At 39.7% G+C, this 27,367-nt stretch overlaps 2 protein-coding genes across 12 annotated transcripts in view; one reads left to right on the forward strand and one right to left on the reverse strand.

The window, feature by feature from the left end:
* LOC110262223 (uncharacterized) overlaps positions 1-4,770 on the reverse strand; it is a 60,898-nt gene extending 56,128 nt beyond the window's left edge. For all 11 annotated transcript variants that reach the window (XR_014815214.1, XR_002347018.2, XM_084975984.1 and 8 more), the window contains exon 1: positions 4,625-4,770. The gene's annotated coding sequence lies outside the window, so the exon portion shown is untranslated. The remainder of the gene's footprint in view (positions 1-4,624) is intronic.
* FDX1 (ferredoxin 1) lies at positions 4,117-27,131 on the forward strand. Its single transcript, NM_214065.1, is given in 4 exon segments — positions 4,117-4,302; positions 10,136-10,260; positions 22,879-23,008; positions 26,911-27,131. Coding segments are annotated over 4 exon segments (561 nt in total). The 5' UTR covers positions 4,117-4,123; the 3' UTR covers positions 27,038-27,131.
* Positions 27,132-27,367: the final 236 nt, after the last annotated feature.

A 27,367-nucleotide genomic window follows, 5' to 3' on the forward strand; every position in this document is an offset into this window, starting at 1 on the left:
AGGAAGAGCTAAACTTAAATTTTGGATCTCTAGCTTAATAGCAGTACAAGTCTAAGAAAGTCACAACCACTGTGCACCTCAGTATCATCATCTGTAAAATAAGAGGGCAGAGATTTTGTTCAAGATTTTATACACTGCTAATGTCAGTTGATATATTTACTGATTAAAAGCATATTGACTCTACAGAGTTGCTATGTTAATGAGATAAGATAAAAATTGTGACAGTTTTCTAGAACAAATAATCCTAAAATATATGTGAAACCACAAACGACTCAGATTTGTCAAAGCAGTCATGAGGAAAAAGAATAAAACTGGAGGCATAACCCTTCCAAACTTCAGACTATACTACAAAGCTAGAGTAATGAAAAGAGCATGGTTGGCTCACATGACTCAACAAAAAACCCAAACAACCCAACTGAAAAATAGGCAGAAGACCTAAATAGACATTTCTACAAAGAAGACATATGTATGGCCATCAGGCACATGAAAAAATGCTCAACATCACTAATTATTAGAGAAATGCAAATCAAAACTACAATGAGGTGCCACCTCACACTGGTCAGAATGGTCATCATTTACAAGTCTACAAATAACAAATGCTGGAGAAGGTGTGGAGAAAAGGGAACCCTCCTGCACTGTTGGTGGGAATGTAAATTGGTACAACCACTATGGAAAACAGTATGGTGGTTCCTCAGAAAGCTAAATAAAGAAATACCATATGATCCAGCAATTCCACTCCTGGGCATATATTAAAAGCTTTTGGTCAGTAAAGGAAACCATCAATAAAATGAAACACAACATATGGAATGGGAGAAAATATTTGCAAAAGATGCAACTGACGAGGGCTTAATTTCCCAAATATACAAACAGTTCATTTAACTCAATATTGAAAAAACAAAAAACCCCATCAAAAAATGGACAGAAGACCTAAAAAGACATTTCTCCAAAGACAAAAATGGCTGATAGACACATGAAAAGATGCTTAACATTGTGAATTATCAGAGAAATGCAAATCAAAACCACAATGAGGTACCACTTCAATCCTGTCAGAATAGTTATAAAAAATTCTACACATATTTAGGGATAGAGAGGATGTGGAGAAAAGGGAACCCTCCTACACTATTGGTGGGAATGTGAATCGGTGCAGCTGTTATAAAGAATAGCATGGAGTTTCCTTAAAAAACCAAAAATAGAGCTACCATATGACACAGGAATCCCACTCTTAGGCATATATTCATAAAAGATGAAAACTAATTTGAAAGTATACACTTACTCCAATGTTAATGGCAGCACTATTTACAACAGACAAGACATGGTAACAACCCAAGTGCCTATGATTGGTTTAAGATAATATATATATATATACACACATATATATATGTATATATGTGTATATATATAATATATATTGAACATTACTCAGCCATAAAAAAGAATGAAATATTGCCATCTGCAGCAACATGGATGGACACAGAGATTATTACAGTTAGTGAAGTAAGTCAGACAAAGAAAGACAACTATTATATGATACCACATGTAGAATCTAAAAAGTAATACCAATCAATATATATACAAAACACAAACAGACTCACAGACAGAAAACAAACTTATGGTAACCAAGGGGAAAGGGAGGGAGGAAAGATGCATTAGGAGTATAGGATTAGTAGATACAAACTACTATACATAAAATAGATAAGAACAAGGATTTACTGTATAGCACAGGGAACTATATTCAATATCTTTTAATATTGAAAAAAATAACTTAAAATAACTGAGTCACTTTGCTATATTGTACAACTAACACAATATTATAAATCAATTATATTTAATTTTTAAAAATTGTAAAATTCCTATAACCATTCTTAACAAAGGTACTATCAAATGGTTGCTCTGTGCCAGGCACTATACCAGGTGTAGGGACATGAAGATGAATAAGACAGAATTCCTATTCTTGGGGGCCTCAGTCTGAAGGAGCTACACAAAGTATTTGTGATAGAGCACATGTACTGCTAAGCTCAGAGTAAGTGCTCGATAAATGCTGAAACTGAATTTTTATAACACTTTTTTGCAAAGCACTTTCATGAACATTATCCTATTTGAAACAACACAAGTAGCATACATTTTAGAAGAATAAACAAAGGTCTTAGGCATTCAGCAGGGGAGGGGGATGATCTGTGGGGATGAGTAAGCATGACTTCATGGGAAAGATAGAATTTGAGGTGAGTTTCAGAATACAGATGGATTTTGATAGGTGTGAAAGATGGAACGGTGTCTTATAAATAAGACAGAAATACATAAGCAAAAGTTTGTCCTCAGTAATTCCATATTGCTTTTTTAATTCATGTTCAGACACAGTGTTTATATATTCCCTTTGGAATACAGTTGATTATTGATATCTGTAATTTTATTTACTCTAACCAGCTTTTGAAAATCGGGAAAAGATTTTGTTTTCTATCTTTAATCCTCATGCACATGATTCATGAATTCTGCTTACTAATTGAAATTACATGACGGGATTCATTTATTCACAAATACTTACTGAAACCTTGATTTGCTCAAGGCCCTGTCCCTGGCGGTGTGGGGCTACTAAGATAAACTACGTATAAAAACAACCACCCCACAAAACAGAAAGCTCTAAGTGCCATAACCACAGTGAAGCTGTATTTTACACTAGGAAGGCTGAGAGGAGAGGGATTTTTTTCTTTTTTAATTCCAGTTCTCTTCCTACAAATAATTCTTCTCACTTTGGAGACTGGACCTTATAAAATAAATTAACTGTCCTTTTACAACCTCCTTTCCCAGATACTTGCTGGGTTTGTTGAGACCAGCTCAACTTGAATGTCGATCTTTATCATAAGATCCAAGCAATTTAGGAGCAGAAAGAGAGAACCTGCAGGTTCTCTCTGCCCTCAGGTTCAATACCTACCATAAATTGTCCCCAGAGATTTTTATCAGGCCTATACTGCATATACTCTTGTTCTGAATATTCTTCAAAGTATGTTTGATTATGCTGAGTAAATTTGCAATGTCCTTTTGACTTTAGCCTTTAAAGGGCAGCCTTAGGCAGGACGTCCCAGGAAGAGTTATGGGACTTTGTGACGCACCATCCCATCTTGCGCGTTAGTTTGTCTAACCTTCAGGATGGCCCTGAAGGATGGAACATCTTATCCACGTAAACGTTATGGAGATTCTGATCCTCTAAGAGAATACTTTATCCAAGGTCTCAGAGCTCAAAAGTGGTAGACCTTGAATTTGAACATCACTGTTTCTGACCTCAAAGCTCACGCTTTTTCTTCTGCAACATATTAACAGTGATAAAGTGTAATTTTAAATTCATCTTCCTGGCTTTGTAAGTCTTTTTTTTTTTTTTTAAAAATCTAAGCTTATCAAAGTTTCCTTTTCAGGCTCACGGATTTCAGGTCCTCAAGGAGCATTTGTTTGCTCTTCAAAGCCTAGGATCATTACCTGCCTTCTCTGGTATCCCGGTTTTTTCATTACTGTGATCATTCGTAACTATATAGTCATGGTTATTCCTCTATGTATCACCTATTGGCGTTTTGAAAATTTCTTAAATTGGCTACTGTCCTTGTTTAAAAATGGCTAGAATTACTTTTATCCTAGTTTTTGAACTCCAAGATGAAAATCTCCCACTTTTTGTTTTTTTTAAATAGGCAAGAGGAGAGAAGTGCAGAACAAAAGAAACTGGTTTAATTAACTGGGGATTGTTTTACTGTGTTTTTCCGTCAGACTTCAGCTATCTTAAAACGCACGGCTTCTGTTTGCAACTCCAGACGGAACAGAGCAGCGAGGTTAGGACAGAATCTGGTCAGTAGATGAACCGACCAGGCCGCCAGCCCCGCCCCCTAACAGCCCCGCCCGGGAGGCTGGAGGCGGAGGCGGGGCCTCACTCGGGACGCCCGGGGCTTATAGGTCACCCGGAAGGCGCGCTGGGCCTTCGGCTACGCACTGAGCAGGCCTCACCTGGGCCCTAGCCCCAAGCGCCCCTCGCCGCGGCTCCAGGCGTCAGACCCGCGCACCGTCCCCCCACCCCGCACTCGCCGAGCCTCCCCTTCTCGGCCGCTGCGGTGCGGCCTTCGTCGACGCCCGTAGTTACCAACTGGCTATGGCCGTCCGGCTCCTGCGCGTCGCCTCCGCAGCCCTGGGCGACACGGCAGTTCGGTGGCAGCCCCTCGTCGGACCCCGCGCGGGAAACCGGGGGCCGGGCGGGAGCATCTGGCTGGGTCTGGGTGGCCGTGCGGCCGCAGCGCGGACGCTGAGCTTGTCGGCGCGCGCGTGGAGCAGGTGAGGGCGGGGGCGCGGGGGGCCCTGGTGTGGGGCAGGTGGGGGCGGGGGGCTTCGGAGCGTGGCCGCCCTCCCTCCGCCCGGTTTCTCGTTCAGTCAGCTACTCCCGGGCAGTGGGCGTGGGCGGCACACGCCTGGCACCACCCGCCTTTCGCCCCGCCTTCTCCGTGGCCCCCTCTGGTAGCTCCGCGTGGTCGCTGCCTCCCTGGCGTCCCTTTGCCCAGTGGCCTTTCGGATCCGCCCAAGCCTGGCGGGGAACCGGGCCCGGTGCCCTCAGCAAAGCCGAGCGCTGATTCTCCGTGTGGTCGGGCGGCGGTCTCACCTTTGCTCTGCCCTGAACTCGCGGTGATCTTCGTGAGATGCGCCCGGTTCAGGTCCTGGCCAGCAGTTTCTTTCCAGGCTTTCCTCCTGCTCGGTTAGGACGTTCTGTCCCCAAGTCTGTTCGTTTAGGAAACACCTGCTCTATCCCCGAGTTTCAGTGCCTGCTCCCTTCTGGTTGAGCCATGCGTTGCCTGGCGAGGCAGTTTTAAATTGGGCTATGACACTTAGGTCTGTAAGTGGAAGCTAACAATCGAGAAAGCCTCACAGGATTATTTGAAGAGCAAATGCAAGCATATAGGTAATGCAGGGAGTTTTCTGTCTGGCCCGTAGCAAGGGCCCGGGTAGATCCCAGCTGTTAACATCAACTGTTTCCTAGGCCCACAGCATTGAGTATTTTGTACTAAATGTTGAAAGAGATGTGAAAAAATCTGCCCGGAATATGTTAAATTTTTATATTCTTGGGCATATTTGTTTTTCAGAGACACAGCCACCCGTAGATATAATAGAGATAAAATGTACCCAATATTTCCGAGTATAGCAGTGTGGCGGCTCCTTACCTCTCTGACCTGCTGTGGTATATAGCAGGGAGCAAGAACCACAGGGAGAAAGTGTTGGGTTTATATTCCTCTCTAGTTTCTCAATGAGGTTCCTGAGACGAGAGTGATATTTATTCATCTTTTCCCTTTTATCCCATAATGTTACATTATGGGATAAAATTATCCCAATTTTTGTTACATGAACTGTAAAGGAGATAATGGAGAAGGCAAGCCAGGTATTTGTCCCTGTTTTCCCTACACTCTCCTGTCTTTGACTTCCTTCCATCTGGATGCTTGTTTTTTTGCCTTGGATGCTTTTATTATTTATGTACTTATGCATTTAATTATTTTTGGCCCTGGCATGCAAGAGCCTGATAAGAGATCTTAGCTCCCAGACTAGGGGTTGAACCCGGGCTGCAGCAGTGAAAGCACTGAGTCCTAACCACTAGACCATTAGGAACTCCCAGCATTGGAAGCTTTCTCGAAAAATTGCATATACACTGGGTCATATATCGAACATTTCTGTGTAATAGGTATTTAAAGGAATATGGATGCTTTTGTAAGTAGGAATTATCTTCCCCAAAGTTACTGGTTAGTCTGGTATATCAAATTGTCTTAAAGGGAAGCACATCTGTTCTATTCTGTTATAAGCCTGCTTTCCCTGAATTGACATCGTTTCCATTAATGTCCTGTGCTTCTTATCATAGACTTTAGAGCTACAACTAGATTTTTCAAATCTTATTATCTGAGACCTATGCTGTCCAGTATGGTCACTGCTAACCACATGTAGCCATTTAAGTTCAAGAATAAAGTTAAATGAAAGAATTGGAGTTCCTGTTGTGGCTCAGTGGTAACAAACCCGACTAGTATCCATGAGGACGCCGGTTTGATCCTGGCCTTGCTCAGTGGGTTAAGGATCAGGTGTTGCCCTGAGCTGTGGTGTAGGTCATTGGTGTGGCTCAAATCCTGCTTGCTGTGGCTGTAGTGTAGGCTGGCAGCTACAGCTCTGTTTTGACCCCTAGCCTGGGAACTTCTTATGCCTCGGGTGTGGCCCTAAAAAAATAAAAAATAAAATAAAATGAAAGAATCAGTCTTCCAGTTCCACTGGCTGCATTTCAAGTCCTGGATAACCACAGGTGGCTAACAGGACTGTCTGGGACATTACAGCTGTAGAGCATCTCTGTTATTGCAGAATTCAGTTGGATAGATAAGTCTAGAAGCTGTGGTTCTGCCTGTGATGTTTAGATAAGCTTTCCGTAATTGAGAATCAAAAAACTCCTTTTACTCCAAAATAGCCTGACACAGTACTTTATGTTTTGGAATGATTGAGGATGCAGAGGGCTTTGACATGGATCATTTCACTTGCATCTTAGGAAAATCCTCTGAGGTAGATGGAGTTGATAATGGAGAACAAAAATTTGATATTAAGTAGCAGCCAAATCTAGGACTAGAGCTCACATTGTTTTTGTTTGTTTTTTGAGCACTGTAAGAGTTGATAATTCTGCAGCCCTTAGGGTCATTCGTAAGAGTTGAGGTGGCTGTGGACCTAGGGAGCCCAAGGCAGGGCCCTTTTCTTGGACCAACCTCCCCAGGCTGCCCCATCTAGTGAGAGGGTGGGCATCTGAGCTGTAACTCCTCTCTCTGTTAGAGGTCTGTTAAGAGCTTGACCACAGCAGCCCCTGACAAACCTGTTGAAATATCTGCTGTGGCTGGGCAGAATGAATGTTAGTGCATAAAGGCTAACAAGTGAAGCAAATTGTTGTTTGTGGTGCTGGCTGATTAATAGTTGATGATAGAGGATTTAGAAGGATCATATTTATTTCCTAGTGCATGAAATCTTATCCTTCTTGGGAACAAGAAAAAGCGTTTTGCTAGTTCTTATCATTGGGGAAGAAATGTCTACAAACACCTTCCAACACCAGTTTTTGGTAGCAAATGGATAGAATTACCTGGTTAGAGTACATGAGTATGATGCTTTAAGGATCAGAGTGTTCCCACATACTTTCCTTTCATTCTCTCAGCAGCTTGGTGAAGTCGCTGTTATCCCTTAATGAATATACGTATGTCAGAACCGGGGCTAGAATATGTGTCTTCTGACTCATATTCCATACTTTTTCAGCTATGAAATTAGTTTTCCTCTTCACTTCCGCTTCCTCTCCTGTCCATTGGTAAACCTATTATTACTCTTACTCTGCAGTTTTTTCTAGCTTTCTGCACCTTCAATGTGCAGCAGCAGTTTAGGCTTTTTAGCAACAAGAGGACTGTGGCTTTATTTTTAATTTTTTAGTGTTTTTATTTTTACCCATGGCATATGGAAGTTCCCATATGGAAGTTCCTGGGGCAGGGGTTGACTCAGAGTTGCAGGTGCAAGCCTATGCCACAGCCATGGCAACACCAGGGATCTGAGCTGGATCTGTGACCTACACCAAAGCTTGCAGCAATGCTGGATCCTTAACCCACTGAGTGAGGTCAGGGATCAAACCCCATATCCTCATAGACATTATGTGAAGTTCTTAACCCGCTGAACCACAACAGGAACTCCTTTTTTGGCCTCCCCACAGTGTATGGAGTTCCCGGGCCAGAGATCAGATCTGAGCACAGTTGCGACCCATGCTGCAACTGCAGCCAGATCCTTAACCCACTGTGCCAGGCCAGGGATCAAACCTGCATCTCAGTGCTCCAGAGACCCCCAATCCTGTTGCGCCACAGTGGGAACTCCAGGACTGGGGCTTTAAATAAAATATACTAATCATTGTTTTTTGAGCCCTGCTTTATGTTAGGAATTTTGCATACGTGGTCAAAACTATGAGATAATTGTTACCCTGATTTTACCAAAGAGTCTGATGTAAGAGTTGGGATTCCAGAGAATCAGCAGTCCCCAAACCTCAGGTCTGCACTAATGTGTAGAAACGATGGAATTCTTTCTGTTGTACTTTAGCTACCAGGCATTTTTTTTTTTTTTTTTTTTTTTATGTCAAATCTTTAGAGACTTCAGCAGGGCTCAGACCCATATTTCCATCTGGCCTCTGGAGATTTGCATGTTTGTTCTGTTATTAAAGTCAGCTAGGTCTAAACTTAAACTCATTTTCAAACTTAAAGCTCCTTCTCCTAAGTTAACCTTGGGTTAACATGCACTCCCTCATCCCCTGAGATGGAGATTTCAATATTATTTCTTCCCTCTCTCAATCCACCTTATATAGCTGGTCACCAAAACCTTTTAATTCTGCCTCCTGAATAGCTCTTAAATCAGTGTCTCCTACAACCTTGCTTCCTTTATGACCAGTTGTAACTTCCAGCATGGCCTCCCTGCCTCCAGGGTAAATCTTCATTCCTAGCCAGTCTTGAAAACATGGCAGTTGCCTAATCAAAGTTTTTTTTCCATGAAAAGAAGGTGGAGAACACAGGCCCTTTTGAGAGCTATTCTCTCTTTCTTATACACATGCACGTGCACACACACACACTTCTGATCAAACTTTTTAATTAACAGTCCTCTTTTTTCAGCATTGAATTGTCAGGGAAGATGTTATCTGATGGGGCTTCAGCTGCCTTGTTTGTGAAATAAGATGATTTGACTTGATGATTTGCAAGATATTTGTAGATCTGAAATGATGTAATTCTAGGTTTTATTTACATTAAGTGAAGTTTTCTTTGACCATTACCATTTATTGGCAGTAGTGAAAATGACAACTAATTCTTTTAAGCTGAAGTACATCTTTTCAATTGTGAGGTAAAAAGGAAAATGCCCAATAATGGAGGATAAGGATCTAGTTGATAATATGATTTATTTTCCCAATGTTTGGACTGATGTTTGTGAGAAGATTAAAGAATTTAAATTAGTTATCGAACTGATAACTAACTGATCCATATCCTATAATGAAACATGTAAGGAGCTATTATAATTATCTTCCAACAGATTCAAACGACAAAACCCTTTTTCTTGTCCCTTTGTTTTTAGAGTCCATATGCACCAAAACGCGGTGTTTAAATATTCAGAAAACTATCAAGCTGCTGCCTCTCAGTGACTGTACTTATCAGACGCTTGCCTAACAGCTGCCTTATCAATAGCAGAATGATTTGTTTTTAAAGCTCTCCACAGCCTTGGTCTAGTCTTATAGAGACCCATTCATAAAGACCTTGTTTTTCAGAGAGCTGTGTGAGAGCAAAATAGGCTTGGTGAGTGATAATGATTGCTAAACATTTCATGTAACTGTGACCTGAGGCTGACCACTTGGGTGGCCTTGGCAGTGGTGGATCTGCTCTTTCTCTTAAGGTAGCAGAGCTTCCCTTCTGGTGGGTGGGTAGATAGATATGCCTCTGACGTGTGGTGTCTCCTTCCCAAGTAAACTTTGGTAAGGAAAGAAAACACTATAAAAGAGGACATCTGTGTACACTCAGACACACAACCTATTTCTTTGGCCTTGCCAGTTCACCACAGCCACAGCAATGTAGGATCTGAACCTCATCTGCGACCTACACCACAGCTCATGAAACTCTAGATCCTTAACCCACTGAGCAAGGCCACAGATGGGACCCAAATCATCATGGATACTAGTCGGATTCTTTTTGTTGTTGTTGTTGTTGTTGTTGTTGTTGCTATTTCTTGGGCCGCTCCCGCAGCATATGGAGGTTCCCAGGCTAGGGGTCGAATCGGAGCTGTAGCCACCGGCCTACGCCAGAGCCACAGCAACGCAGGATCTGAGCCGCGTCTGCAACCTACACCACAGCTCACGACAACGCCGGATCGTTAACCCACTGAGCAAGGGCAGGGACCGAACCCGCAACCTCAAGGTTCCTAGTCGGATTCGTTAACCACTGCGCCACGACGGGAACTCCTTTTTTTTTTTTTTTTTTTGCTAGTCGGATTCTTAACCTGCTCAGCCACAACGAGAACTCCAACTTTGCTGGTTCTTAAAACAGTTATTTTAAAGTATCTTTTGAAATTACTAAAAATAATAAAGGACTGCTTCCTTTTCCAGCTCAGAAGACAAAATAACAGTCCACTTTATAAACCGTGATGGTAAGACGTTAACAACCCAAGGAAAAGTTGGCGACTCTCTACTAGATGTTGTGATTGAAAATAATCTAGATATTGATGGTTTTGGTGAGTATGAAACATTCCTTAAAGTGTATAAGTGAAACGGTTGAATAGGTTTCGGCCTTTTGCTTTCTTGAAGAATTTTAACTTTTAATAGGCTAAGTAAAATATTAAAATTCAGCATTATATTAGTGTTATATTGTCACTTACAAAGAATAAGAGTGATACTATGTTTCTGAACATATTATTAGCTGTGTGCCCCAAAGTCTGTTGCCTCATTACCTTCCTGGTTATGTGTGGGAGGAGCAAGGGGAATTGAAAGATTTATTATCTCTACCAGGTAAAGATAATAAATGTCATAGCCCAGAAGAGCAATAAATTGTTTTAACTTAGCTTTTTTAAGAAAACTTTTGTTTTGAGATAAGCTTAGACTTAGAAAAGTTGTAAAAATTAAAAAAAAAATTAAAAAAAGGAAAAGGAGTTCCCGTGGTGGCACAGCGGAAATGAATCCGACTAGGAGCCATGAGGTTGCAGGTTCAACCTTGCTCAGTGGGTTAAGGCTCTGGTGTTGCTGTGAGCTGTGGTGTGGGTCACAGACGTGACTCAGATCTAGCGTTGCTGTGGCTGTGGCATAGGCCAGCAGCCACAGCGCCAATTGGACCCCTAGCCTGGAAATCTCCATGTGCCGTGGGAATGGCCCTTAAAAAAAGAAAAGTTGTAAAAATAGTCCAGAGCAGTCCTGTGTAATTTTCACTCAGCTTCCCCTACTGTTAACAGTTTATATAACTGTAGTATAATAATCAAAACCCAGAAATTAACATTGGTTCCATAACTAAAAAACTACAGGTTTATAGCGTTCTGTTAGCTTTCCCACTAATGTCTCTCTGTTTTGAGAGTCGATCCAGGATCCCACATTGCATTTAGTTATCTCCTTAGTCTCCCTCAGTCTGACATTTCCTCAGTCTTATTTATCTTGACCTTGATACTTTTGAAAAGTACTGGTAAGTTATTTTGTAAAATGTTTTCAATTTGGGTTTGACTAGTGTTTTCTTAATTAGATTGAGCACTCTTTTTAAGTGAGTTTTATTTTAACTACTACTTTTTAATTTTATTTTTATTGAGATGCAATTGCCATATTAGATGCCAAGTGTAGCATCCATTACCACATGTAATGTTGAATGTAGCGCACCTTCCTAGAAAGGGTAGTTAATCTACCTCTTATTAGAGAAGGAAGTGTTTTGTTTAGAAAGTTTTCATTTCTAGACTTCTGAGCAGAGTTCTTAACCATTCACACACAGCCCGTGTCCTGGAAACTGCCGTCTTGGAGCTCAGGGATGCCCTGTAGATCACTTGTCAGTTTTGCTCAAGCGTTCTCTCCGTCTAGAACGGTGGTTCTCTAAAAGGGTTCCATCAGTGTCACTTGGGAAATGCACATTTTCAGGCCTTACTCTGCACCAATGGAATCAGAAAGTCTGGGCTAGGGCCTAGAAATGTGTTTTAACAACCCTTCCATACAATTTTTTTTTTTTTCTTTTTTATAGCCACACCTATGGCATATGGAAGTTCTCAGGCCAGGCCTTGAATCAGAGCTGCACCTGAGGCCTACACCACAGCCACAGCAACACCACATCCAAGCCACATCAGTGACTTGTGCTGCAGCTTACAGCAACACCAAGTCCTTAACCCACTGAGCGAGGCCTGGGAACGAACCCACATCCTCACCCATATCCTCACTGCACTACTCTGCTTCTGCTCTTGAGCCCAGCAGCCACAGTGATTCATCATAATGCAAAGCAGACGGGTCCCCTGATTAAAAGCCATGAATAACTTCCCACTTCATTGAGGATGGAATCCATATTCCTTACTCTAGCCTGAAAGGCTCTGCATTAATCTGCCCCCATCTGCCCTTCGTCCTCTCCTCCATTTCTCCTTGTTCTTTCTTTCACTTTGGCCACACTGGCCTTTTATCAAGAGCTGAACTCACCCAGAATTTCTAGCTTTTGAGGTTTTGTACACACTTTACATTTTTTTCCTGCGTGGGACCTCTCACTCAACCCTGAAAATCCTGTATGTGCTGCTTTTTCATTCAAACACCCAGTCCACAATAGGATTTCTCTCATTACCTTGAACCTTTTATCTCCATCACAGCAGCCTCTTCATTTCTTTTATAGCATTTCTCACAGTCTCTTAATTAAATGTTTGCTTAGATAATACATCTTTCAAGAGACTGATGGATGAAATCATTCTTGTTTTATTCCTTATATATGAAGTGAAGTATTGAATGAATAAGTGAGTTGAAATGGAAGTTACAAATTTTGGAAGCAACAAATTTATAAACGTTCTTATTTCCGATTTTTATATTAATACAGATTTTTTTTGGATGATCTTTAAATTCTCAGAGTGTATTATAGTATTCTGTCACCAGGGGGCAGTTGCACCTCTCTGATCAAATTACTTGTTATCTCAGACTTTTTTTTTTTTTTCTTTTTGCCTTTTCTACGGCAGCTCCCGGCATATGGAGAAGTGGAGGTTCCCAGGTTAGGGTCTAATCGGAGATGTAGCCACCGGCCTACACCAGAGCCATAGCAATGCCAGATCCGGGCCACATCTGCGACCTATACCATAGCTCATGGCAACGCTGGATCCTTAACCCACTGAGCGAGGCCAGGGATCGAACCCACAACCTCATGGTTCTTAGTTGAATGTGTTAACCACTGAGCCACGATGGGAAGTCCAACTTTTCTTAAATATTACGTATTTCCTTTGTGTGTCCGTTTTGAGGGAAATTATTAAAATTGGGTGATCCTGATAGTGGTCATATAAATCGCTATTTATTCCTGTCATGTTTATTGACTCCCTGTTAATATAATGTAATTCTGGTGGATCAGGCTTTACATTAGAAAGTTAGGTTTTATAATTGTAAAATATAAAATATTTATAGTTTCATTTTTTTTGTTTGTTTTGTTTTGCTTTTTTAGTGCTGCACCTGTGGCATATGGAAGTTTCCAGGCTAGGGGTCAAGTCATAGCTTCAGTTGCTGACCTGCACCACAGCCACAGTGACTTGGGATCCAAGCCAAGTCTATGACCTACGCCATAGCTCACGGCAACGCCGATCCCTGACTCACTGAGGGAGGCCAGGGGTCGAACCTGCGTCCTCATGGATACTAATCAGATTTGTTTCCGCTGGGCCACAATGGGGACTCCCTAGTTTTGTATATTTAATGTAATATTTCCACATAGCTATTCTCCAGAGTTTTGTTTGGGAAAAGGGTTAGGCAATGTATCATGTCAGCATCATTATAGATCTACAGATTATCTTTTCTTTTTTTATTCTTTTTAGGGCTGCACATGTGGCATATGGAAGTTCCCGGGCTAGGGGTTGAATCAGAGCTGCAGCTGCCATCCTATACCTCAGCAACAGCAACACCAGATCCAAGCCACAGCTATGTCCTAGGCTGCACCTCACAGCCACACTGTATCCTTAACCCACTGAGCAGGACCAGGGATTGAACTCACATCCTCAGGAATACTATGTCAGGTTCACAACCCACTGAGCCATAACGGGAACTCCCAGATTATCTTGAGTTAACACACACACACACATGCACACACAAATGGTGGAAAATTCTCATGTGAATGAAAGGAGCAGTAGTGTGCAGATAGCTAATTTTCTCTGGTAAATTTTTAGTTTTATGGCAGGAATTTCTAAGCTTTTATGCAAAAGCTTAGTATTAGTCTTATTAGGAAAAAAGCAAACCCTCAGTTCAGAGAAGTTTTATTTGTCATCAGCCTTGAAATTAACCAGTAACCATGCCTTTCTTATTAATGTAATTTTTTAAATTATACAAATTTGAAATTGTGCAGATTAACAATATTAAGGTTCTTATTCTAGTAAAATCAGAAGTACCGTGAAAACCAAAACTTTGTCAAGAATCTCATAATGCCAGCTAGCAGACTGTGTGAATTACGAATTTTACATTTGTTTCAATACCTTTTACTTTTGTGAACAAATACCTGTCAACCATTTTCAGTGTGGTGGATTCTTTGCTGTTTCCAGGCAGACGTCTGAGGTCTGTGTGATTTTTGTTGACTATAGTGCTGATATTTTAAACTATGGTTATAATTTAATATCATTTTAAAGCCTGTAACAGTTTCAGCCAAGCAGTCATTAAGTGTGAATGCCAAAAAATGCATCCGAAAATAAGTTATTTTGAAACAGAAGTTTAATGTGACAGAATGCCTGAAGAAAGCCAAAAACCTGTCATGATTTGTATTACTGTTAATTTAGGAGAATGAACTCTGAATTATTAGCCAGAGTGACAACAAAATTAAAGCAGCACTAAACTGTACATACCTTTAAGTTCACAACAGTTGCTGTGTAACCAAGCAAGGATGATGGGTAAAATTCTGACACCAGGGGCTGGTATGCCTGTAATGTGTAACTAAGATCAGAATATCATCTGTGGTAAGGCATAGGGGATTTTTGATTATTGAAAGGTGGACATAGTGATGTAAAAAGTTTTACTTCAGATGTTTATTCTATCTAAGTATATTTTACAACAAGAATATCATGCGAAGATTATAGATTCATGAACTATAAGAACCTACTCCCTACTTTAGATTTTGTTTCATTGAGGCTAAACTTGAATTATGAAATTTCACCATTTTTCAAAATTTTTGAGAATGTATTCCTCATAAAATGAGATCACTTTATGTTGAATATATGTGAGAGTATGTATCTGTGCATATACATATATATATGTGTGTATATACACACACATACACACATGTACACATTTCCCACATTAATTTACTCTTACATAACCAACCAGGTATAAAGGCACTAAATGCTACAGCCGTCAGTATTACTTTGTCACATAACTTTTGCAGTTTCAGTCCCCATCTCTCTGCATGTTTAGTATATCAGTGTACCCATATTTTGATCAGCTGTCAGTTTTAGATTGAAAGTTCAATAATTGTTGTGCTTTTGTATCCTCTTTCCTTTGATAGGTTGCCTCCCACTGTTTGTTTTGTAGGGTTGTTCGCTGTGTGTGTGTGATAAGCATAAAAACAACAAACATTCCCCATTTTTTTTTTTTACCAAATCCATTTTCAGGACAACTACTTGGCATTTGGAATTCATTTTTTCATGGAAGTACTATTACACCTCGTGGCTAAATTTTCAGGCCAACTCACAGAACTTGTTTCTTCATAACTAACTTAATTACCATTTATAGCCTGGTTTCTATATGCTAGATCATATGGTAGCTCTATTTTTAATTTCGAGGAACCTCTATACTATATTTCATTTTGGCTATACTATTCAGGTCTTCTGCCTATTTTTAAATTGCAATTTTTTTTTTTTTGATGTTGAGTTGTATGAGCTCTTTATTGGTCATATCATTTGCAAACATCTTCTTCCATTCAGTAGGTTCTTTTCATTTTGTTGATGGCTTCCTTTGCTATACAAAAGCTTTTAAATTTAATTAGGTCCCATTTGCTTATTTTTGCTTTTATTTTCTTCGCTTTAGGAGATAGATTCAAAAAAATATTGCTGTGATGACAAAGATGTTTGGCCTGTGTTTTCTAGGATTTTAATGGTTTCAGGTCTTACTTTTTTTTTCTGTCTTTTTTTGCTGTATCTTCAGTATATACAAGTTCCCAGGCCAGGGATCGAATCTGAGCTGCAGCTGTGACCTATGCCACAGCTGCAGCAACAACGCCAGATCCTTAACCCACTGCACTGGGCCAGGGATCAAACCTGCACCTTTTTTTTTTTTTTTTTTCCTTTTTAGGGCCACACTAGCAGCATGTGGAGGTTCCCAGGCTAGGGGTCAAATCGGAGCTACATCTGCCGGCCACAGCCCCAGCCCCAGCCTTGTCTTCGACTTACACTACAGCTCACGGCAACACTGGATTCTAATCCACTGAACGAGGCCAGGGATCAAACCCACAACCTCATGGTTCCTAGTCAGATTTGTTTCTGCTGCACCACAATGGGAACTCCAAACTTGCACCTTTTTTTTTTTTCTTTTTAAATAGTTATTTTCCCAATGCATTTTTTTTTCTACTGTACAGCATGGTGACCCAGTTACACATACATGTACACATTCTATTTTTGCACATTATCCTGCTCCATCATAAGTGACTAGACATAGTTCTCAGTGCTACACAGCAGTATCTATTGCTAATCCATTCCAAAGGCAATATTTTGTATCTATGAATCCCAAGCTCCCCAACCACCCCACTCCCCCCCACCCCCGGCAACCACAAGTCTATTCTCCAAGTCCATGATTTTCTCTTCTGTGGAAAGGTTCATTTGTGCCATATATTAGATTCCAGATATAAGTGATATCATATAGTATTTGTCTTTCTCTTTCTGACTTACTTCACTCAGTATGAGAATCTCTAGTTCTATCCATGTTGCTGCAGATGGCATTATTTCATTCTTTTTTATGGCTGAGTAGTGAAAACCTGTATCTTTTTAGCGATCCAAACCACTGCAGTCAGATCCATACTCACTGCACCATAGCAGGAACTCCCAGTCTTACATTTTTGGTCTTTATCTTGAGTTTATTTTTGTGTAGGGTACTAGAGAATGTTCTAATTTCATTCTTTTACATGTAGCTGTCCAGTTTTCCCAGCACCACTTCCTGAAGAGACTCTTGTTTTCTCAATTGTATATTCTTGCCTCTGTCATAGAATTAATTGACCATATGGGTGTAGATTTATTTGGGGGCTATTTTGTTCCATTAATCTGTGCATCTGTTTTTGTGCCAGTACCATACTATTTTGATTACCGTAGCTTTGTATTATAGTCTGAAGTCAGGGAGCATGGTACTTCCACTTCTGTTCTTCTTTCTCAAGATTATTTTAGCTATTTGGGTTTTTTTGTGTTTCCATACAAATTTTAAAATTATTTTTTCTAGTTTTGGGGAAAATGCCATTAGTAATTTGATAGGGATTACATTGATCCTGTAGATTGCCTCAAGTAGTATGGTAATTTTAACAATATTAATTATTCCAACCCATGAACATAGTATACTTTCTATCTGTGAAATCTTCAGTTTCTTTAATCAGCATCTTGTAGTTTTTTAAGTACAGGTCTTTTACCTCCTTAGGTATGTTTAGTCTTAGGTATTTTATTCTTTTTGATGCGATTGTAAATGGAATTCTTTCTTTAATTTCTCTTTCTGATAATTCATTGTTAGTATGTGGAAATGCAAGGTGTGACTCCAAAGGCACAGAAAGCACAAGGGAGTTTCTTTGGGGCAGTAAACTTGTTCTCTATCCATATTGTGGTAGTGGTTACACAAACCTATACATATGTTATGGTTCATAGACCTGTATACCAAAACAACACAAGTCAGATGCTTATTAATTGGGGGCTACTTCTAATTACAAGACCAGGAAACTAGTAAATTGGCAGAAATAGCCATCATGAAATCATGAGATGAAAAAAAGAACAAAAAAGGAGTAATTTTTTCTTAAAGTTTTCTTCTCACAGTTTTAGGCTGTCTTTTAAAATCTTTTTCTTCCTAATACTTTTTTCAGAGACATGTATTCACTAATCTCTCAAATTCTTTCCTTTTTTATAGAACATAGAGTTTAAGTCTTAAAAAAAAAAAAACTTCCAAAAAAACTAGTCAGATTATCTCATTATTGTTTTTTGTTTTGTTTTGTTTTGTTGTTTTGTTCTTGGCCATGCCCTCGACACACGAAAAGTTCCCAGGCCAGGGATCAAACTCTTGCCACAGCAGCAACCCGAGCTCCTGTAGTGACAACATTGGATCTTTAACCCACTGTGCCACAAGAGAACTCCTGTGTTATTATTTTGGAGTTTTTCAGGATTAACTATTTCTTCTTATGAATGCTATTCACAGGGTCTTGTAAATCTTTGCTATAGATTTTTTTCTGTAGTGATTCTTGTACTGCAATTTGACCATATGTTTTTCTGGTTCAGTGAAAGTCATCTTGCAGGCTGAGTTGCTTTCATTCTGAGTCTTAAAGTTTCTGTTATATTTGAGTTTCTTCCTAGTACAAAGAATTTAAAAAAGCATACCTGTTGATAACTTGTGGTAAATGTAAAATAAGGGGGATTCATGAACATGGGGCGTTTATCTAAAGAATAAATAATGAGACTAGTTATGTATAATCTGAACTTGCACCTAGGAACCAAAAGTTAATCTTCTATGTTTAGTCAACATTTGTCAAATTCTTAATAGAATACTCTCTTCAGCTCTGAACTTGGCGACTTAAGCAAGATGTGGAAACACTTGGCAAGGCTCCTGAAAAGAGCAATGAAAGTTATTAGAGAATGCAAATAAAGCCTTTAAGAGAAGATTAAAAGAGTGAAGTTTCTAGGGAAGACTAGAGTACAAAGCATACGAAGGGCAGACACATGGATGGTATCTCCTTCATTTTGACTGACAGGTGGTACAAAAAGGAGTATCTTAAATTTTCTGGAGGGATTTATTGGCATGTGAATTTTTCTCCTCATTCCAAGATGATTGAGACCATATTGTATGTACTTTCTGGTTCTCTCTTTACCATTTGGCACATTTGTATTTTGACTCCTTTTCTTGAAAAATGGGTCCCTCCTTGGCTCTTCAGCTTCTTATCCTTCTTTTTCTCTTTTTCCCGTCCTCCTTGGTGAAACCTCCTGGCTTCGCTTCTGTCTTGTTCATCTCAAATCCATCCTTTACACACAGGTACCAGCAAGATCTATCCAAAATAAACACACATGTCACTTTTCTACTCAGAATCCTTTAGCGGTTCCCATAACTTTAGCAGCAAGTGCTGTCTCTTCAGGGGCGGGATCCTGGGGGGGGGGGTGGTTGGAGTGACAAGTACTTGTAACCCCCTGGCCAGAATCATCTCTGTCACCCCACCCACCTCAGATGTGCTAGTTGACTCACCAGTGTGCCAGGAGACAGGAAATGCACCTGTAGGAGAGGTTCAGGCCCCTTAGAAGAGCATGGGAGACCCTCTATGCCTGGTCCCCTGTCCACCTCTGCAGCCACCTGGGACCTCGCCCTGCCTTGGGCTGTGAGCTTTGTCGTGTAGCTTCTGTTACATGTGGCTTGCAGTTCTCAGGATTTGTTTTTTCAATAACAGAAATTTGAAGGGATGTTATAAGCTTTTTAAATTAGGAAAGTTGCTTGGAATATTTTTACAGGGAGGTTTTACTTACATTATAAGACAAAAGAAACTGGATTTTCTGATTTTTGTCCCGTAGTATAGTATCTCCAAAACCACTTTAGTTTTGTGTTTGTCTGGTTTGGGTGTTGATGAGACAAAAATAGAGAGCAAGGTTAGTGTATGTTTATTGAATACTAGTGAACAAATCCATTAAGAACTCTGATTCTTCTTTGTGGAATCATAAAATATTTTCGTGCCCAGGCCCTTAGAGATTATCTGCCTTGTCTTTCATGGTACAGATGTGAAGAAAACTGAGACCCTTGAGAGGCTTGCCTGTGACACAGCAGACAGTATAGTGTGGTGGATCCATCTAGAACCCAGATGGCTGGCCTCAGGGTTGCACCACACCAGTCTCCTTTCACTACAGAGGTTTTCTTTCTATCTACCTGCCTGCCTACATATATATTTTATAAGCAGAGGAAGCCCACTTCCTTTTAATGAAAACATATCCATATTTTTTTGTGCAGTGCTTCAGATTTACACAAAAATAGAAAAGTAAGCTGTTCAAATAACCAATTCGTGTAGTATGTGTTTCTGTATTACATAAATGTAAGGTGTATGTGCATATTTATGTGTCTATATATTTAATATTCAATTAAGATGACTTAGATTACTGAGTAGCAGTAATTAGTTATTTTCAACATTGGGAAACTTAGCTGAAGTCATGACTTACCTCTAACTAGTCGTATGACCTTAGCCTATTCAGTTAATTTCTTGAGTTTAATCCTTACTCTTATGTTTAAAAAGAAAATTAGATTACTCTTAAGCTTGCTTATAACCTCCAAATAATAATATTTACCAACACTTGAATAGTGATTTCTATTTACCAGCCAGTCATGGTTGCAAGTGCGTTAAGTTAATTCTTGCAACTGTCATGTGATGTTGGTACAGTTACTGTTGAGGAAATTGAGGCACAGAGTTAGGGAAAGTATCCCAAGCTGATGTAAAAAAATAATGTCAAGATTGAAGCCAGGGAATCTGGCTCCAGAGCCTGTGCTTATGACCCCTGTACATCACTGTATGGTCTCTCTGTACTTCATCATGTTACTGCTTTGAATGAGAGTTAATAAAAATGAATATGGAAGGAAGACTCTCTTTTCTTTCTTAAGTTTTTAAAATAATAAAATGAGTAACGTGTTTAAATTATAAAAGAACAACTCTTGTTAAATTCATTCAGAGGAAAATTGAAAAGTTTACTAATTATTGATAGTAGTTCTGTTATATATTTTATATATTGTTTAGTGACTAAAAGAATATAAATCACAAAAGACAAAAAAAAAAAAAAAAATCACTTCAGGAGTTCCCATCATGGTGCAGGGAAACAAATCCGACTAGGAACCATGAGGTTGTAGATTCGATCCCTGGCCTCGCTCAGTGGGTTGAGGATCCGGCTTTGCCGTGAGCTGTGGTGTAGGTCACAGACGCAGCTCAGATCCCGTGTTGCTATGGCTCTGGTGTAGGCTGGCAGCTGTGGCTCCAATTAGACCCCTAGCCTGGGAACCTCCATGTGCTGCACGAGTGGCCCTAAAAAGACAAAAGTCAAAAGTCAAAAAAAAAAAAAAAAAAAAAGAATCAAACTGAAGTTACTCCTAGGACTTTATGATCTCTACAGTAGTGTAATGGCTTTAAAAATATATGAAAAGCTATTGCTTAGAAGGATTCACTAAATAAATTCAGAGAAAGAGAGACTAGGAAAGTTGCCTGGTGCATAAGGAGGCTGGGTTGATAGGGCAGGGTTGGTAAAAGGGTACATTTCAGCTATACGGTGATAAAGGACTGAGGATCTAATGCAAATCATGGTGGTTGCAGTGATAACACTGTATTGCTGAGAGAATACAGCTTAGGTGTTCTCACTCAAAATAAATAAGTAAATATATGAGGTTATAGATCTGTTAACTGGATGAGAGGAGCCCTTTCACAGTGTATACGTATATTATATCTTCATGATGTATGCTTTAAATATGTTACAATTTTATTTATCAGTTATGCCTCAGTAAAGCTGGAAGGGAAAAAGGATTTGACTCCATGGGATAGAATTGGATCAGTAGGTGGAAACTTAACAGAGTGACAGACTTTAGCTCAGTACAAGCCAAATGTGAACATGGCTGGCTTAAGCAATATGAATTTCTTTGTCAGGAAGTTTTCAAGTCAAGGCTGGGTAACTTCTGGGAAAAGGTTGTTGCAGAGCAGATTCTGTCAGAGTTTGGTTGGACTAGGTGACTTTTCAGTTCCCATTTCACAGTGCCTGGCATATAATATACATTCAATAAATAACTGTTAAATTAATGACTTTTAAAAAGATGACAGAGGCGTTCCCGTCGTGACTCAGTGGTTAACGAATCTGACTAGGAACCGTGAGGATGCGGTTCGATCCCTGGCTTTGCTCAGTGGGTTGAGGATCCGGCATTGCCATGAGCTGTGGTGTAAGTCGAAGACACGGCTTGGATCCCGCATTGCTATGGCTCTGGCATAGGCCGCGGCTACAGCTCTGATTGGACCCTTAGCCCGGGAACCTCCATATGCTGTGGGAACTGCCCTAGAAAAGGCAAAAAGACAAAAGAAAAAAAAGAAAAAGATGATGGAACAAGAGAAATATTCTTTTTATTTTAAACCAATGCGACTCTTGGAGTTACCTCATAGCACAGTGGGTTAAGGATCTGGAGTTGCCACTGCTGTGGCTCGGGTTACTACCATGGCTCCAATTTGATCCCTGGCCCAGGAACTTCCATGGGCATGGCTAAAAAATGTATATTAAAAAAAAAAAATGTGACTCTTAAAGTGACATCTGTACTGATTACAAAGAGAGATTGAGAGGGAAGAATATTTAACTTTATTTAGATGTGGGTTTGATTCCTTTTTAATTCCTCTAGCATGCTGTGAAGCTTCATAAATTGTGTTGTGCTCTCCAGGAAACAGTAAGTAACTTGCATAGCTGTTATATAAATTATTACTATGTAAGTTTAAAATGCCTACATTTTTATATGTATGCATGTCTCAGTTTAACTTGTAAGCTCTTTGATATTAGGATTTTATATTTTTGTGTTTCCCTTCACAGCACCTAGCCCATAACCTTTTAAAAATAATATTTGAAAGTGATTTCAGGAGTTCTCTGTGGCTCAGCAGGTTAAGGATCTAGCATTGTCACTTCTGTGGCTTGCGTTCAGTCCCTGGCTCAGGAACTTTCACATGCTGCAGGTGCAGCCAAAAAGAAAAAGATAAAAGATAACAAAAAAGTGATTTCAAACTCTGTGTGTGTGTGTGTGTGTGTGTGTGTGCGCGCGCGCGCGCGCGCGCACGCTCGTGCGTGCATGCGTGTTGAGTATGGGGGCTGTCCCTAATTCTTACTGTTATTCAGAAATAAAATTCTATCATTGATGTGTGCTATTGCCGATTTTTAAATTTAGAAATTATTTAATTCATGTCAATTTTGAATTATGTTTAATGTGGAGGGGAGCTTGTTCAATGTTTATTGCTTTTGTAGGTGCATGTGAGGGGACCTTGGCTTGCTCTACCTGTCACCTTATCTTTGAAGACCACATATTTGAGAAATTAGAAGCAATCACCGATGAGGAGAATGACATGCTGGATCTGGCATATGGACTAACAGATAGGTAAGATTTTGGTCTTTGTTTAACTTCTGTGGTAATACTAATCTGGGAGGATAAACGCTTTACTAGTTCGTGTCTGTCTCTGATCAGACCCATGCATAGACCCATGCGTGTAATAGTGGCTCCCGGTGTAGACAGATAGCTGTCACGAACTGTGAATATCAAATATGTGACATTTCTCTGTGTATTCCACAGTTTAACCCTTATGAAACTCTCCTTTTAATAAAAGTTTAGAAAAAATTAATTGGAAGTATTAGAAGTATATGTTCTAGATCCTAGTAAATCTTTAGTCTATTTTTGATCCAGGAATTCATATTTATCACAATTTAATGAATCGGAATTAAGTTTAATGCATTTTATGGTATTCTTAAAGGACAGATTTGACAATTGAAAGAAATTATAATGGAAAATTTTACCTACTTAAGAGAATAGAATATTTTAAAAAGCTTAATATGTCATAGTAATTATGTTAAAACAAGTAGTTCTGTATGTAAACTTCTATTTCTAGAGTACTGTATACTTCCAAACAAAGAAACAAGGAAACTCAGTTTTTAGTTCTTAGGTTTGTTGTAAAATTAAGTGCTCTGTAAGTGTCCTTAATTTTTAAGATTAAAGATCATCATTTTAGTGTTTATTATAGGGTGTGCTTAACCTTGCTGATTGATGGGTTGATGATACAGGGGCTCCTATAGCACTAATTTGTACTGGTTACTTACCTGCTTTCCCTGTTCGAGCAGGGGCCATGTCCTGTTTCATCATTGTATCTCTAGTGCCTGATTCATAGAGGGCATCACCAACTATTTCAGAATTAATGGTTGACAGAGAGATTCAGGAATTGCCTGTGAATCTGTTTTTGATGGCTGTCATTTCTCCTTGCTACCAGTTTCTGTGGATAATCTACACCGAGGCCTCAGTTTCCATTTTTGTAAAATAAGGATAATAATGGTGCCTGTCTCCAGGCACAAGGGTTGTTGCGTTGTGTCAAGGAATGTGTGAAGCTCCTTGAACAGTGTCTGGGGAGAAAGCATTCATCAAATGGTTGCTCTTGACATCCTAACTATAAATAATAGTAATTCAGATGCCTGATACTTACTAATGCCCAGGAACTTATTAACAAAGGTTATTAGACAGTATTATCCCCATTTTATAGAACAAGGCTTAGTTCTTGGAGATTTGCTCAAGTTTGCACAGGTAGAGAATGACAGAGTCCTGGTTTGAATCAGATACATTGGACCTCAAAGCCCTTGTTTTTTTGTTTGTTTGTTTTTGTTTTACTATTTGGAACTTCTCTGCATTGAAAACCGAACCTTAGAAGTAAAGTTAACTGAGTATATTTCCACTGTCAGGCAATCATGGCAATAATAGGGCAATAATGACTGGGAAAATGTGTTCAAGATTTGCACAAGTGTGAGATTTTGTGGAACTAGCAGTGAAATCTAGGAAGGCTTGTCTCCTCTGTAGAGGTGTAAGACCCTTTCTACCTGAGTTGATCTTTGAGCCGGAGACCTTCTGGGGGAAGTAGGGGAGTGAAAACAGCCACGGTGCCACTGCCTGCTAGGGTCACAGAACCATCCAGGGCTCTCAGCGCCAGCCTTCCCTGTGTCCCCTATACACCTCTCTTTCTTCTGTTACTGCACTTACTTTGTTCTGCCGTGTATCGCTGGAAGCTATTTCCATCTTGTTCCCTTTACTAGAAGTTCTTTGAAGACTGCTTATCTTTATAGGAGCACCAAGAGTAACCAACAGTCGCTCTAGGGCTCACCATAGTCCTAATGCATTGGTTCTCAATTGGCTTGCTTCATTTTTCTCTCTTGCAAACAGAGCTTAATGCGTACTTCAATACCATTAAGGCTGTTTCTAATTCAACAAATAGGAATTACTGGCAAAAGGAGATTTTTTTTCTATCAGCAGTCAGTGTTTCCCGTGGCTGTGGTACCCACTCCCTTACACATGCCCCTTCCAGCAGTCCCTCCCTGCTTTCCACTTGAAGCCTGAACGCCTTCCTTTGTGTTCAGAGCTGTCCAGGGCCCAGCCACCTTTGTAGCCCAAAACCCCCTGTCCTGGTCTGGTCTCCACAGCAGCCAAGTCAAAAATCCATATTGCCTCAAACACGCCTTGAACCCCCATTACCTTTGCTCAAATGCCTTTCTCCTTTATCTTTTATTAAATATTAAATCTTACCCACCCTTCAAAGCCCATTAGAAACACCCTCTCCCCTGGCTTTTTCCTCAGACCTTTCAGCTTTCTCTCTCTGTGGCATTTATCATAATCACACATGTTAAATTATCTGCACATGTGTCTCAGCTCTTCTCTGAAAGTTCACTCCTTAATACTGATGTTAGCAATTAATCCTCACAGCAGTCCTGTGAGGAACCTGCTTATTATCCATCTTTAGGATGAGGTTAGGAAACTCACGTTTGGCAGCGTTAATTAAGGAGGCCGCCTATGGACCCGTTGTGTTCCTGGCTGGATTCTGGACCCCTGGTCTGTTTGGCTCTAACCCCCGTGCTGGCCCCTCATGGCATCCCGGATGTCCAGCATGTAAGAGGTGCTCAGTAAGGACTGAGTTGCTGTTCTGTGTAAATCCACTGACATTTAGTCCTGTGCCTTTAGATGCTCATTAAATGCTTGATGAAAAGTTGATGAAACTGAGACTGCATATCACACTCCCCTCCAATTGAGGACAGTTTGATTATAAGACTAATATAGTATTTGTTCTTACATTAAGAGAGAAAAAACACTGCTGATTAAAATATGGTGTAAACATCAAAACCATTTTATGCATATCAAAAGCTCTTTATGCTTAGATTTAGAGCTATTTAGACATAGATTTATACATCACTGCTTAAAAAGTAAAGTATAAATAAAATTGGTCATGATTCCAAAAAAATAAAATCGAATTATAGTTATTCTTCTGGTGACAAATACTTGCTTTCCTAATAGCAATTTACAGTGTGTTTCTGCAGTCTTAATTTTTGTTTTATAATCTTTTTGGACTAACTTTGAATGGTAATGAAATTCAACTTTTTTTTTTTTTTTTTTTTTGTCTTTTTAGGGCTGTACCTGCGGCATATGGAGGTTCCCAGGCTAGGGGTCGAATCAGAGCTGTAACCCCTGGCCTATGCCACAGCCACAGCATGAGACCTACACCACAGCTCATGGCAATGCTGGATCCTTAAGCCACTGAGCAAGGCCAGGGATCGAACCTGCATCCTCAGGAATGCCAGTCAGATTCGTTTCCACTAAGCCACTACGGGAACTCTTCCCAACACGTAGTATTAACATACTTCCCCTAACTCAGTTGGAGAGACACCTTTGTAAATACTGTAACCAAGCTTGTAGCTCTGATGTGACTGTGACGTTGCAGTGTAGTAGTGATTGTAAGATGCCATCGATTTTAAGAAGCACTTGGTTTCAGAGATATCAAAAATGCGAGAAAAGATATACATCTGATAATTGATGACATGTTTATGTGTTTATTCCAGACTTCTTGTTTTAGAGGCTTTAAAAAAGGTAGTTTTCTTTTATAGACTGTATTTATCTGGGAATTGAATAATCATTCTGGCATTGCTAAAACCTCAGTTCTCTTTTCCACCGTTGTGCCTTCTCATTATTTCATTGCCAGTCAGTCCTGTCACCAAAAAGCAGTAGTTCTGGTGGAATAGTTAGTAGATGATTGAACTAAAGATTGAAATGAAGCTTTGGCATATCACACTTTTTGTTTTTCATATTTGTATACGTTACCCTCTAGTTGAAAGGGTTGTGTGTATCTTTTTTGACTTAAGAAATTGAAAAGGTAAATAAATCCCTAATGGCTTTGGCTAAGAAAATGTCCTATTAACTGCATTGCCTTGTGACTAATAGGTCCTTAATACTAACCCATAACTCTCCTTCTTTTTGTATAGATCACGGCTGGGCTGCCAAATCTGTTTGACAAAGGCTATGGACAATATGACCGTTCGAGTGCCTGAGGCTGTGGCCGATGCCAGAGAGTCCATTGATTTGGGCAAGAACTCCTCTAAACTAGAATAAATAGGAATATTTTCACAAAATGTTACCTATTTTTATAATTATTATTTCTTTATGTAATTAAATGAAAACATGGATGAATACATTTATTATTATGACTAGATTTACTACTTTAATTCGTCTTGTGTAGCTACTGCATTTTTAGTTTTGAAAATATACAATCTTTATTTTGATTAAATTGTAAAACAAATCAAATATCAGAAAATAGTTAATATGATAAAACCTTACCTATTTTACCTATGTGTGATCAGTAATGTTAGCAAAATGTTTTCACATAAATCTTATGCCTAGTTACCTATAAAATAGGTTTTAAAAAAGGTACCAATGTCTCTG

The sequence above is a fragment of the Sus scrofa genome, chromosome 9 (genome assembly GCF_054392235.1).
Source record: "Sus scrofa isolate SSC_HxYL_T2T_F1_AM1 chromosome 9, Sscrofa_HxYL_maternal_Yorkshire_Landrace_v2.0, whole genome shotgun sequence".
NCBI classification, from domain to species: domain Eukaryota; kingdom Metazoa; phylum Chordata; class Mammalia; order Artiodactyla; family Suidae; genus Sus; species Sus scrofa.